The 13,788-nt window shown below is 54.6% G+C and overlaps 4 protein-coding genes across 4 annotated transcripts; 2 read left to right on the forward strand and 2 right to left on the reverse strand.

The window, feature by feature from the left end:
- Positions 1–795: 795 nt before the first annotated feature.
- On the forward strand, positions 796–1,236 carry MRS44_002480 (uncharacterized protein; the record flags this gene model as incomplete). The annotated part of the gene is made up of 3 exons (XM_065622847.1): positions 796–821; positions 880–1,131; positions 1,221–1,236. 3 exons carry the CDS (start codon positions 796–798, stop codon positions 1,234–1,236), a joined length of 294 nt encoding a protein of 97 aa, XP_065478919.1.
- Positions 1,237–1,933: 697 nt separating this feature from the next.
- Positions 1,934–3,594, reverse strand: MRS44_002481 (uncharacterized protein; the record flags this gene model as incomplete). Its single annotated transcript, XM_065622848.1, has 3 exons — positions 1,934–2,242; positions 2,392–3,159; positions 3,214–3,594. 3 exons carry the CDS (start codon positions 3,592–3,594, stop codon positions 1,934–1,936), a joined length of 1,458 nt encoding a protein of 485 aa, XP_065478920.1.
- Positions 3,595–3,686: 92 nt separating this feature from the next.
- On the reverse strand, positions 3,687–4,079 carry MRS44_002482 (uncharacterized protein; the record flags this gene model as incomplete). The annotated part of the gene is made up of 2 exons (XM_065622849.1): positions 3,687–3,917; positions 4,020–4,079. 2 exons carry the CDS (start codon positions 4,077–4,079, stop codon positions 3,687–3,689), a joined length of 291 nt encoding a protein of 96 aa, XP_065478921.1.
- A 5,805-nt stretch (positions 4,080–9,884) lies between these two features.
- MRS44_002483 (uncharacterized protein) lies at positions 9,885–10,607 on the forward strand (the record flags this gene model as incomplete). Its single annotated transcript, XM_046275151.2, has 1 exon — positions 9,885–10,607. The coding sequence occupies one exon, from the start codon at positions 9,885–9,887 to the stop codon at positions 10,605–10,607; it is 723 nt and encodes a 240-aa protein (XP_046136588.1).
- Between the last annotated feature and the right edge of the window lie 3,181 nt (positions 10,608–13,788).

Genomic DNA, 13,788 nt, shown 5'->3' on the forward strand with positions numbered 1-13,788 from the left:
GCACTGCCCCCCATGGATGGATCGCACGGCACCCGTCGCTGCGGGCCGAGTGGCTTAGCCGGCAAATCCATCCAGGAGGGCTGAAGGAAACACCTTACACCGCGGTTTCGCATTGAATCTGCAGGTGGTTTAATGAGCATCGATGGTGGCATGCAGCCACTGGACATGGAGCTTCACATTGTGATTAAGAATCGTGTCTCATCTTTGAACGGGCTCAATTCCATCACCTATTCACATCTTTTCAACCCCATCATGGCTTCTCCCAGTCCTCGAGTATTCTGTCAATCATTCGACGGATCGTAACATCAACAGGGCCATTAACCCCCTACGTTCTAGCGCATCGCCCACTAAGGTTACAGGTGGGTAGCCCCCCCGAGCTGATGGAGGGGAGGAGCTGGAGCCGCCCCTTGTCCTCTGCAGGACTTGGCCAGAACTGGACCCTTTTTTCATCACGAACGGTCAAGGGAAGGTACGCGCAGGGCAGGGCAGTACAACTACCACATGCTTCTCCATCCCTTCCCCTTCAGCTCCCCTCCCCTCAAGCCCTCTTTTTCTCTCCTTCCCCCCATCTTCTGCGCGACCCCTTTCGGCGGCCTCTTTACTTCTTGCTAACACTAAACCTCGTCCCTTCACCGCGTTGATCGCTGCGACGACTACTCTTCTCCTCCTCCCTCTCGTCGACTGTTAATCACACGGTTTCGATTTCTCTCCTTGACGAAGCTTGGACTTTGCGACGATCACGAAGCGCGAAAAAAAGAAAGAAAGCTACACTCTCCACCCAAAGAATTCGCAAACATGGCCAAGCAACCCTCAACCCTTAGGTACGCCACTCTATCCTACTCTCTTCCCAGTCGCGATCGCGCTGACCCCCTTTCGCAGCCAGGTCCTCCCCCTCCTCATCGTCTTCGCCCTCCTGGGCGTCGGCGGTTGGGTCGGCTACCAGGTCTACATCAGCGTCGCCAAGATGCAGGACGCCGCGTCGGAGCGAATGGGCAAGAAGAACGTCGTCTTCACAAAGGACGGCGTCAAGGTCGGGGTCAAGCAGATCAAGACGGAGAACTACGTCGACGCCACCCAGAGCTGGGTCGTCAAGGCCTGGAACCTGGGCACCACGGGCAAAGACGATCAGAGGTGCGCCGAACCGGGCTGCTGGGACCGAGACCTGTCCGCATGCGGAGGGTGGTCTACTTTGTTGAGTTTTTGGCTGACACCATGAACAGTAAGAAGCAAAAGTGAGGGTCCATCGTTTTATACCACTTATACCATTTCCGCCGACGATGCGAATATTCCAGACGAAAATCACGGCATCTCGCTCCAACACAGTAACGACGGGGATTCAATGAATGTCAAGGAACAGTTCCGGCAATCTAATCTGTCAGATATCCGAGCACGGGACTAATACGACGGACGGTGGAGTCGTTTGGGAATAACTACAAATGCTTTTTAACACATTGGGTGCTGGGCTTCGTCCCGCGGGTTTTTGTTCGATATGCTTTTTCTCACATGTACAATCATGGCCGGCCGAGAATCGACAACAGTACATTTGACGACCATTTGACGATTCATGTGCACGATTTATTACACCCTAGCCGAGTGTCTCGAGCTACCTTCGTCATGCCTTCTAACGGTCATGGGTATCACAACATCAATGTGCAAGACGAATCGGTATGAAGAAGGGGGATCATTTTTGAACGCCAATACCTAAACGCAACATAGCCAGAATGCCGTGCGAAAACTCCCTTACTTTCCCCGCCAAGTTCTTGTTCGCTCCAGCCCAAAGCTTCCTTCAAAGTCGTCTCTTGAAACTAGATGCCAATGACTGTACATGACCGTCAAGATTGTGAATAATCAGCAGCAGTAACCGGGAGGCCCAGTAGGACATAAACCAGACAATACTGTTGTCAAAGACCAGGATCAGCCAGCAGAACCCAGATTACTTTCGACGCGGTGCGGATGAACCACCCTTCAGTGCTGCACCACTCTTCAAGTGCAGGAACCCATCGGCCACCGTCTCGTCAAGCTTATCCAAGCTCCCCATGGCCTTTGCAAGCAGCTCTGTCTTCTCCCGCTCCACCTGCTCCTTGTGCATCGCCTCCCGCTGCTGGATGGGGTTCATCGAGTACCCAGCCGAGGGCGGGGCCGACCTCGCCGACAGCAGCTTCTCAAAGTTGTGCGCCATCGGGTAGGGGTTGGCCATGAGACCATCCCGGCGAATGAGCATGGATGGGACACGGAGGTTGAGCTAGGGAGTTGCCGAACTTGTCAGCCTGAAGTTCAAACAAAAAAGTAAAGACAAAAAAGAAAATACGCCGAAGATAGGGCGGAAAGAAGAAATATGGAAAGGAAAAAACAAAGTGCTGAGGTTAAAAAGGATCGACGAGGGTCTCTTACCTGATTGAGAATGTTGGCATATCTCACCCCGAGCTGGTTGCCAATGAACTGTAGTCGACCCTTGACCCATGCCCTCTGAGCGTCGGTCGTGTAGTCCTGACCCTGGACGCATGTCAGGGGCCATGTAAGGAAGTATCCGGGCAATCCCTTGAGGGCATCCTCCTCTCCGCAGCCAAACGCAGACAGGTTGGCCCGCTCGAGGAGCTCCTTGCGCTTGGAGAACCAACCGAGCTGGTAGGGGACCGAAGCGATGATGTCCGTGATCATGTCGACACATGCCCTGGCCGCTGTCGCGTACTCGGGCGTCGTTCGATAATCCACGGGCGAGCATACCCACGCGGCACAGCGCACGATCAGCGATGCCAGGATAATCCGGGAGCATCGCATAAGATTCCAAACGCTGACGACCCACAGGTCTTGGTACGCGTCCACTCGCCCCGGGAACACCTCTGCCAGGGCATAGTTGCCGTTAGGGACATGATCCTCCCAAGCAACAGCCTTGAATCTGAAGTACTCGGGAAGCTCGTTGATCCAGTTGACATGGTGCTGATCCAGAGTCTGGCAGCGCCGGATCATGTCTAGTAGTAGCTCCACGTTCTCGGGGCTCCGAGACAGGGTTGTCATCAAGCGGTTGACCTCGGCCCTGAGCTCTGCTGTCCGAATGTTGAGTCGCTGGCACTCGGCTCCGTATCGGTTCTTGATGCCGTCTGTGATCCACCACTCGACGCCCATGATAGGAGCCTTGCCTGTGCTCAATGTGTGGATAATCTAAGGGGCTGGTTAGCAACCTTTCAAAGAGGGGGCGATAAGCATCCAAGTTACCATTTGCGTCCTTGTGGCTACAAAAAGTGCCAACCCTGTCTTGGTTCGGGACTGCTTCTTGTCTCTGGCCTTGACCAGCTGAATGGCTCCTTCGATGTGAGAGCCCCATGCCAGCATGCCCAACTGCTTGGCGGTAATATTCTCAAACAGCCCCAGCAAGAGAACGGCGGCCAGGGTGGAATCCTCCTTGCGTGCCTCGGGGTCTTTCAGGGCGGTGAATGTGGCGGCGAGGGCTTTGGTGTAATGACCGAGAGCTTCGCTCTCGAAATTGCTCCCAGGTCCTACGCGGTTTCCGAGAGAGGCGACGGCGCAGGCGTCAAATGCCAGCTTGAAATGAGGAGCGGGCTTCTCAGCCTTGAGTAGCGGAACAACAAACTCCATCCATCCTCGGGTGCTATCGTGGGAGGGGAGAAGAACAAAGTTGGACAAGAAGTGACACGTAGCCTGCTGGTCCACGGGGAGCTGAAGTGTGGTTATGATGGACTGGTCAGGATTCGGCTTGGTGGTGGTCGAGGTTTTGGGGCATCCCGAGAACTGGTGGCCTTGCCCTGCTTCTGAGCCATGGCCTTCTTGTTGGCCTTTCGAGCCCGCCTCTCGGTGGCTTGGGTCTCGTTGCGGAAGACGAGATCGAACTCATCTTTGTAGCCCGGGCATTGTCTCCTCGATTTGGCGCATTGGTTGCAGGTCGGTTTCGTCTCATCGCACTGTGGGGGGTGAGTCGGTGCATCAGAGGAGCCTCCAGGAGGATGGCGAGGGTTGGGTCAAGCAAACATTGTCTGCTGAGGAGCGGCAAGGACCAAACATACCTTGATTCTACGGGCCCTGCACATCTGGCAGCCCCTCGAGGGCTTGCCGCAATAAACCATGGCGAGAGATGGTGATGAGGACCGAGGCGCGGCCCAAAAAGAGATCACGGCAGAGTTGGCAGAGGTGCTAAAAGATGCAAAGATGGTGATAGAGAAGGGGCGGGATCGAAGTCGGTTACTGTGAAAGGACTGGCTGTCCCACGGCCTCCCGGGAGGACAGAGTAGACGAGAACCACGGTGATGGGCGTACGAAGACGCGAAGTTGCATACGGGGTCAGAGAGAGCGAGGTCCCTCACAGGAAAGACGGCCAGCCGTGAGTTGGTTCAAGTAGCGAGATTGATTGATACTGCGATGGCGGCCGACAGTTGCAGCACGAGCCGACTGATCGTCGTCGTCGTCAGCGCCAAAGAGGCTGAGGTAGAAGTCGAGTCAGTCTAGAAAATGAACGGGAGTTTCGGCTGCCAGAGACGAAGGATAACAACTTGACACAACCGCTGACTCGCAAGTGGCTTCAGAACCCCAGATGGGAGTTTGTTGCGATGGTATCAAGGAGTTGTTTCAGTATATAAGCAGGAGAGTGGCCCTGATAACGAGAGTAGACAGGAGGAAGGGGAAGATGGGAAGCAGAGATGTCCAGGCACTTTAACACGAGAGGAGTGACGATGATGGATATGTTTGCTTCGCCTTACACGGACTGGGGGCTAGACAGACGGCAGCGGGTTCGTGGTGGAACCTAGAGTGGGAGAGGAGGGGAGGACAAGGGGGCGGAGGTGATGACAGTGATGAGACAGGCCAAGCTTGTGAAAGTTGAGTTTGCTGATCCGTCAATGGCAGTCGTCGTGTGCCTCTCTGTGTCGTGCTGTGCCGTGTGGTGTGCGAGCGAATGCCGAGAGTGAGTGCCCGAGAGGAACAAGAATTGCTTTTTCCTTCTTGTCACGTCTTGAAGGATGCTAGGCGAGGCGAAGGATATGCGATGCGATGCAGCTAGGTGAGGCCCCGCTCTCAACGGTCGACGATGGATGGATGGATGGATCTCAGCGGTTTCCAGGATGAACCAACTATCCGGCAGAGGGGGAAACGGCGAGAAGTAATAGATGTAGGTCTTGGTGAGCAGCAGATGAAGCAGAGAGTTGGTTCGTGTTTGAAGCGAGAGAGCGGGAAGCGGGACGTGGGAAACCGTCCCAGTCGTCGTGATGCAACGAGCAAGCCACGAGGCGTCCGCTGTCGAAGGTGTCTCGTCTTGCCCATCCTGGCCTGGCCTGGGCTCCATCCAGGAGGCTGGGGCTTGGGCGGGCTTGCAGGGGCGTTACAGGCCTGGCAGACCGTTTTGGGTGCCCGGGGGTCCCTGGTAGAGGGAAGCTTGGAACCTATGTCCGTCCAGCTGCTAGTTCCGAGGAGGACCTGCCCCGGTCTCGACACGGTATGCCAAGGGTCTAGTGCACCGTGTTTAAGCTGTGCCTGAGTCGTCGCAGCCTCGGCGATGAGACCTTGGCTCGGCTGATGTAGGTATGGCCAGGCGCATGGGCCACTGATGGGCCGCCGGGATTGTTTGGATCCATGGCAAGGATAGACGACAGAAGCTTGAGCTCTGGGGATGATGGAGACGATGGATGGACGGAATTGAAAGGAGGCGAGAGACTGCCGGCCGAAGACGGTCGGCTCGGCTGCATGTCGGGTGACGACGCCTTGAAACGTGAGGCTAAAACAGCTCGGACGAGATGCAAGTGATTGCTCGCATTGGCATCTGCAGTTGCTATAGAAGTCAAGTGTTGTTGGCAGGAGAAAGTTAGTCGTAAGAGACAACTGCACTAGTTGACCTCCCTGTCGACCTAGAGTCCCAAATAGGAAGTACAACAGCCTCACAAAAGATCAGTGCTTTTTTGCACAATTCATAACTCGGTCTCTATGACTTCCGACAGATGATACGCACCTTCCCAAGATACAGATGGGTATCATGCTCCAAGTCACGGGACTCCTCTATCAAGCTTCCTTTGCATTAGCTTGGCCGACCAGGTCTCCTACCTTTTTCAAACATCGATAGGCCACTGTATCGACACAGTGCGAGGCGCTTCCCTCGGCCAGACTTCTCTATTCTGTGACCCTTATCCCCATCCTCCAAGGAACAAGGGACGAGAGACTCCCCGGGGAACGTGCCTTTCGCGGCTGCGGTCCCGAATCCGCATGGCCACGGTGTGTACGGTACGGTACATGCTGCATCGACAAAAAAGATTGATTGATTGTCCGGCAGTCGTCCCTGAACCCGGTAGCCAGGCAGACCTGACAGGAAACAAAAGCACCAGACGAATAACTCAGGGTCGATAGGGCTGGCCCGCTTTCCGGGGTCTCTCAGATGGTGGACCGGGGGCTTTCTTTGTTCCCTCCTTGACGTGAGGACATCCCGAACCCAGCATCCGGGCGAGCATCCATCTGGCCTAGTACGCGACGCCTCTTTGTTAGGGCCTGCCAAAGTCGCCTGATGGCTGCTTGTTTTGGTAATTGCGGCTAACTGAGTTGAGATATCCAGGGGTTCGACTGTCTCGGTCGTCTACGCCTTGTCGCCGTTGAAGGTTTCACACCATCGATCCGCTCTGTTCCGTTTCTCAGTCTTAGACATTTGTCGACCCTCTAAACTTTCCAGGGCTCTCCAGGTCCGTCTGCCGACCCTATGACACCTTTCAAGGCTTCCGCTCTGCTCCCCATCTGTGGACCAGGGCTGAGGGCACAAGCTTTCCCCATGTCCTATCTACCTCAGACCAACAAACCCCAAGCCCACATTCCTTCAACACCGGACGATGGACTATGCAAACCAACAACAGCCGGGCCAGCCATACAAATGCCTGGTTTCCGTCACGCCCGCATGCACTCGCAAGCACATAACTGGGGCGGTGGCGTGCGTCCATGTTCAAAGCGTGTCTATCTCCCCAGGCAGTCTGGCGTCTCAGTTCAAGACATGCGTCCAACTGCTTGTTGCCCCTGGCATTCCCGCGCCCGCGATCCCCATCTGCACTCCAGAAACGCGGTCTTGGAAGGTTTGTAAGCCTCCATCCACGGCATCTTCCGTTAACATGCCTCCCACCGACATGGGCAGCCAGAAGGCGCACTATTTTAGAAACATTTGTGCCTGATGATCGCCACCCTCGTTTCGAGCGCCTCCACAGGATCCGCCGGAAGGGAAATTAGCATCCCCGCATATTCTCCGAGTTGCGCGTTGCTCAAGTGTTCTGGGTCAGGATTTGACGCCAGTGGATGCAGCTCTGGCGTTTCTGTGAAGATCCTGGCTCTGTCATGACTTCTCTCTGAACCATGCTGCTCTTGTCATGCTCAGTCGCATGAGTCAAGCAATCTCAACTGCACAGTATTCCCTGCCGAGGGCCGGTGGCGCGGAGTCAGGCCGCTGGCAGGCTGGTCCAGAGTGTGGCCGCCCGCTTGCAGGTCACTGGCTGGGGGAGGGCACTATCGATATTTTGCTTCAATATCGAGACGACGCATTTCTCACCCGCCAAACTCGTGCGCCTCGTGATAATCATCAACTAGAGGCAACAACAAGAAGCAACTGGTTTCAGTAGAAGGATTGGTGGTTATCAGTGGGCAAGACAATGCTTCTAGGCGCTAGTACTTGCCGGTCATGCCTCAGTCCTTGGCATTGAAAATTGCTCCCCAACCACCGAGCTGTTGAGCAAACAGCAAAGGTTTTGTGATTTGATAACCAAACCCACAAGCGACGGATTGAGTCTACGCCCTTGAAATGGGCACGAGCCGATTTGTCGATCAGCAGAGCTTTGTTCACTGGATCTCAACGGTGACACCCCTCGCTGACATCCCAACACCACCTTGCAATTCCAAGCTGATCCATGCACTCACTGCCTTCGATGAGACGCTGCTTGAAGATCCCCCAGCGTCACTTATCCGTAAATCCGGACCCAGGCAGCCAGTTTGACGGGCACCAAATGTCACAACTGACAAGCAATGGATCTCGATGGATGATATATCACAGACATGTTGCTTTGGTCACAGATAGATCTGACTGAGCCACCAATGCCTCGAGGCCCGTTCCGACTAGACGGCGTGTTTACGATACAACGCCAAAGGGCCGAGCTCCTCATCTTGGCTTCCAAGCTACCGCCCCAAGGGGCTTCCCAATTCTGTACCCACCTTTACGAGACTGATTCCCGCCCTACAGCGCCTTTGTAACGGTGCTAAGGCTGCTACGAGTCATAGGAACCCTGACAATATCTAGTTCTTTATGCTTATCAAGTCAGGAGGCAGCGTCGAGGTGCAGAAGTCCAGAGACCTCGCAGATCGTGGATGGCCTCTTTTGGGTTACTCGTGCTCGGGCGCCAAAAATCACCTGATGATCGACTCGACCGGGATCCTATTCGACACAAGAGGCTGCTCGATGGCGGCAACGGCGTCTGTGGCTCGGTCCTCGGATCCCTCGGTGTCAGGGCCGTGGGGGACTATCTACTCGGCAGTGCTATCGATGCCGAGCGCGAGCAGTCTTTTGTTGAGGGCGCTGACGCGATCAAGGTGAGGTCTGTTCGTGCCGAGTGGGAGATGGTAGGCCTCGCAGGGGATGATCATCTCAGCTCCTGGTCTGCACTGTCACCCTCCTTATGCATCCTTCATCTAGAGTATTTCGCAATTGAAAGTTGCCTCAGGTCACATTACGATAACGGATATTTACGGTATTTTCTACTAGTTGAACTGCCGTCGACACTTGCATCTCCTAGTTAAGCACCCTTGTGGAGTTACGCAAGAAGATCTCGATCTGGTGAGGTTTCTGGACGGGGCTCGCTCTACACTCCCACTCTCGGGGGCTGGCGCCGACCAGGTAATGCAGTGACCTCCGCGCTGAGGTAGCAACAGACGAAATGATACCCCCTGAGAACTTCATAAATACTCAGCCCCTTTCGAGCTCACCAGTCGGCTTGACAACGCCCGGTCGAGTTGGGCTGCAGTGTCTCCCAGGCTTCTCCCCAAACCGCGTCGCGTTTGAGGACCGAATGGCCCATTGGTCTGCTTGCGATAGTGCTTCTCACAACCGTGTATACCAATCGCAAACGCGTACACGGTGGTGTTCGCTATCGTGCCAAGAATCTAGCTGTTGCTCGCTCCAGTTGCTCAATATTGAAGCCATGGAGGCAGCTGGGACGTGACGGCAGAGCGACAAGAATGCCATGTGGATAGATAAGAAGATTTTCAGTCCTGTCGGAGTGGCATTTGGAAACTGATAAAGCATGTAAGTTGGTGTATTCCGCCTTTACACTTCGACGTAGGGAAGTGTCCGAAACCCAACGAGTGTTTCATTTTCCTCTCAATACACTCACTGGTGGTCATAGTATTCGATACCCAATCTCTGTGTATGAGTGCTTCCATATCGAGAATTGATACAACTTGAAGCAGAGTCATGGAAGACAACCGGCTCGACGCTGAGGGTGCAAGACAATAGCCAACTTATTTTCCGGTCGTCCACTGCCAGCTCCAAGCACAACCTCCCAGAGTGTCTCCAGACCATGGAAGATACCAGAATCAAAATTTAATATCCAGATCATGTTCCGGTGGTGTTGAATTTGACGCTGCCGGCATCACCAACCGGCTCCCCGTACCTGATCCCGGCATCAGTTACCCCACATTCGGCGCGTGCCGGCCGGCTTCCCCATTCGGACGTGTCGACCGGCACCGGAATGTCTCACCTCCGGACTCTGCACGTGAACTTCTCCTCTCCGGACTCTTGTCAACTGCAGGGCGTGCTCTCAGTATATATTGCATCTGCATAGATTGCTTTTGTCAGACCTCAACTTCATCTCAAACCATCTCATTATCACTTTAATTACACACTCCAGCCGACCCACAAAGTCACCACAATGAGCCGTCTATCAGACTTCCGCCTCCTCTCCTTTGATGTCTATGGCACCCTCATCGACTGGGAGACGGGCGTTCTCAATGGCCTCAAGCCCCTCCTCGAAGCCAACAATGCCTCCTTTTCGCGGGAGCACCTCCTCACCATCCACCACGAGCTGGAGAGCGCCCAGCAGGTGAAGACTCCCGACATGAAGTACTCGGAGCTCCTCACCACGATCCACCCGCAGATCGCCGAGCGGCTTGGCCTCCCCAAACCCAGCGCTGATCAGGACAAGGCCTTTGGCGACTCCATCGGTACCTGGCCCGCGTTCCCGGACACGGTCGAGGCGCTTCGACGGCTCGGGAAGCACTACAAGCTCGTGGTGCTCTCCAACGTCGACCGCGAGTCCTTCTCAGGCAGCAACTCGGGCCCCCTCCAGGGCGTCCCCTTTGACCTGATCATCACGGCGCAGGATGTGGGCAGCTATAAGCCCGACCTGCGCAACTTTGAGTACATGCTGCGCGAGGCCGAGGCCAAGTTCGGCATCCCCAAGGCGCAGGTCCTGCAGACGGCGCAGAGCCAATTCCACGACCACCAGCCGGCCAAGAAGATGGACATCAAGTCGAGCTGGATTGAGAGACCTGGGGCCGTCATGGGCAACCGGGAGAATCCTGTGTATAACTGGAGGTTTGACACGCTTGGGGATATGGCGGATGCGTTGGACAAGGAGCTTGCTGGCAAATAGTCGATAAGAGATCAATTCATACATGTTAACTATATACTTCCCTTGGTGATGCGCGTGAACGAGACTTGAGAGCCCTGCCCGACAACTCTGTTGCGTTGAATGACGGAGGAGTCCCTAGCTAATATGTATGTCCTAATGCTTTGTAGCCCTGGCATCTGGTAGCCATGCTCCACTTCATATGACTTATCAGAGGTCGACTCTATCTGCTCGCACTCCCCTCCTTTCACGTCACTCTTTGTGTCTGGGCCTCATTGATGATACTCTAGTCAAGTCCATTCTATTGCTTCAATTCCCTCTTTGCTACTTGATACTTAGTAGCCTACTAACCATACCGTCCATTTCTACCTATAAACAGTGGCTTTAAGGAGTAATCTCCTGGATTAGATCGACGAGGCTCTGAATCAACTCCTTCACCACTTCATCACCCACAACACCCTCCTGCCACGTAAAACCCAGGCCAAGTCTCCCATCCCTCCCCGATGCCGCGCTAACTTTAACAGCTCCTGAGCAGGCGCTAGCGCTCTGACTGAACATGACGCTCTGAATCTGCCGATCCTCGACCTTCAAGCCAGGCGCATCGTCAAACCCCCCAACATTGCTCAACTCCCAAGCAGCCCACCTTCTCTTCCCAATCTTGCCAGACAGCCACCCAGCAATGTCCGGTACATGCTTGAGATAGCCCACCGGCATATCGGCGCCTCTTAATTGCAGGGTTTCGTCGATTGTCTTCTTCGTGCGCTTGGCGTCCTTCCATATAGACTGGGATTCTCGGCTGTAGACCTCGCTCAGGGACCCGACATAGCATCCCGCCGAGCGTTGGTCTATGTGATCTGGTAAAAAGCGCCGTAGAGAGACGGCACAGTCTCCTTGGACGACGCTGTATTCTGGTGGGAGGACGCGGAAGAAGGCGCTAGCGATCAGCGACATGAGGGCTGCTGTCAATGTGACGCCTTGCTCCTTGCATTTTTGTCGCAGAGAAGTAAATGAAGCTGAAGGGATCCAAACAGAAGAGAATCTCGTTTGGACAGGGAGAGTTTGCGGCTTTCCGCTCCACCAATCCTTGGGTGGCTCGCCGAGGCTTTGCTGGGCATGGACAAAGTCAGGAGAAGTTGGAAGATCAATCATTGTTTCCAGAGGAGGGAGCAATGTCTGCTGAGATCCTTGCACAATCTTCATTGCGGTGCCATCGTCATTGGAAGCTAGCGCGTGCTCGAGGTCCTGGTGAACAATAACTGCGCTCTGCGTATCCAGCAGCGAGTGGTGAAAGCAGAGACACAGAGAGAACCACGAAGAATCCTTGGGATTTTCGAGAACAGTGATCCTCCAGAAAGGAAGCAATGAGTTGTCCTGCTTGAAAGGGAGGTTGTGCTGGCTTTGGGCCAGTTCGTCCAGGGTAGCATCTGACGTTGCTCCAGGTGTGTAACTCGGCTTTTCGATGAAAGTGACAGTTTGGTTGAGATCAAGACGCGGTAAACGGACAAATCGTGGCGTATTTGTCGTGTCTACGGGTACCGCAGACAGGATGGGATGCTTCGCCATGACAGAGGTGATGCTGCGATAGAGCGCGTCCGGAAGGCCTTTTCCATGGCGGTTGGAATACGTCGCCGTCACACAGACGTTGGCATAGATGCCAAGATGGCTACGCGCAGTCGAGTACTGCTCTGCGCGGCCTAAATCCCAGATTCCTGTTAGATGATGGTACAATGCGCTGCAAGGTTGTGAATTGCTCACCAAGAGGCCGAAGAGAGGGGAGGTGGTCAGCTTGTGGAGGGTCCATCTTCAGTCACTCAAGCACTTCAAGTCAAAACGTTGAATCGATTCCAATTTCAGCAATGAATTCAGCAAGTATTCCCAAAATATAGCACAGATCCCCCTTTCCGTGTTGAAGATGCCGGTCAACTAGCGTTGCCGGTGACTTTGTGCCGGTCCTTCACCTCCGACGCCCTCCCAATGACACCGGCACAAGCGGGGTCATGGCCTCCATGTGAATCGCTCTCCTCGAGCAGCTGCGTGTAGATCTCTTGTAGATCTCTGTGATGAAGCCCCTGATGACAACTGCCGGTTAGTTGTCAGGGTGTAGGTCTGCCGAGTAGAAACCAACTTAGAACCCACCACCGATTCAAGTCCCATAACGAGGGCCCGAGCTACCGAGGAACGGCTCCACTGGACAAGCTTCCAGCGCATTGCGATACTTGCCAACTATGCCCACCCACTCGCGACCATCTCTGGGCACAGTTCGAAACCAGTCTCGAGTTGGACAGAGGATAAGATTGTCCGCATGAGCCCAACCCCCGTGAGAAAACTTTCCATAAGCAACAGCCTCGAGCAGAGGAGGTCCATCTGGTCCAAATGCCCACTCGGCAAACCACAGAAGGGGAGTGGGAATCTGGGGAGAGGCACGTTCACCAGTGATGGGGTTAGGTGGCCGGTAGTCGAAACTTGCCTTTCGGATGTGGACAAATTTCAACGAAGCGAGGCTTGATGAGGTTTCCAGCATCAATTCCTGCGAAACATGTCAGTGTTTGGTTCACTCAAGCTCCGTGTTTCTCTTACAGCTAGCTCTGGGAAACAGCATAAACTGATACACTCGAGCTTGAGCTCCTGTAGAGGATTCGGCTCCGGCGGATAATAGATTGTGTTTCCGTGCTCGGTCAGCCCGAGGCTCGGCAGGTCAGTCTCCTGTTCCGAAAACCCGTGTGCGTGCCGTTCTTTCGTCCTGTAGTGAAGCACGAGACGTTTCAGTGATGCTTCATGGCGAGTGATGTGCTTCCAAATTGACCGAGCATCATCCGGCTTCGGAAGATTCAGGAAAAGCTCCTCAAGCCCTCCACAAACATCAATGAACTGTTCCACTTCAAGCTGTGAGTTTTTGACTGGGGCGGACAAGCCATGGCGCAGCTCGAGTGTCTTCAACCTCACCGGGGGCCTCGTCTTTACGATGCGTTGGGTGAACCTTGCCCAGCCAGGACACAGCCTGAGGGTCAGTGACCGGAGGACTTCAAAGTTGATCATGCCCACCATAGCTGGCCCGAGGGGCACATTCGTGAGCACAAGCGAGGTGAGGGATTGGAATATTGGCTGGACTGTGTGCTCATGCAGCTTCAGAATGTTGCCAAAGTAGCCTGGGTCGTTATCACCTTCATGTCTTTGAACGTGGACCCGAGCGCGTGAAAAGTCCCCG

This window comes from Fusarium solani (assembly GCF_023522795.1).
Source record: "Fusarium solani strain SB1 chromosome Unknown bctg00000001, whole genome shotgun sequence".
NCBI lineage: Eukaryota > Fungi > Ascomycota > Sordariomycetes > Hypocreales > Nectriaceae > Fusarium > Fusarium solani.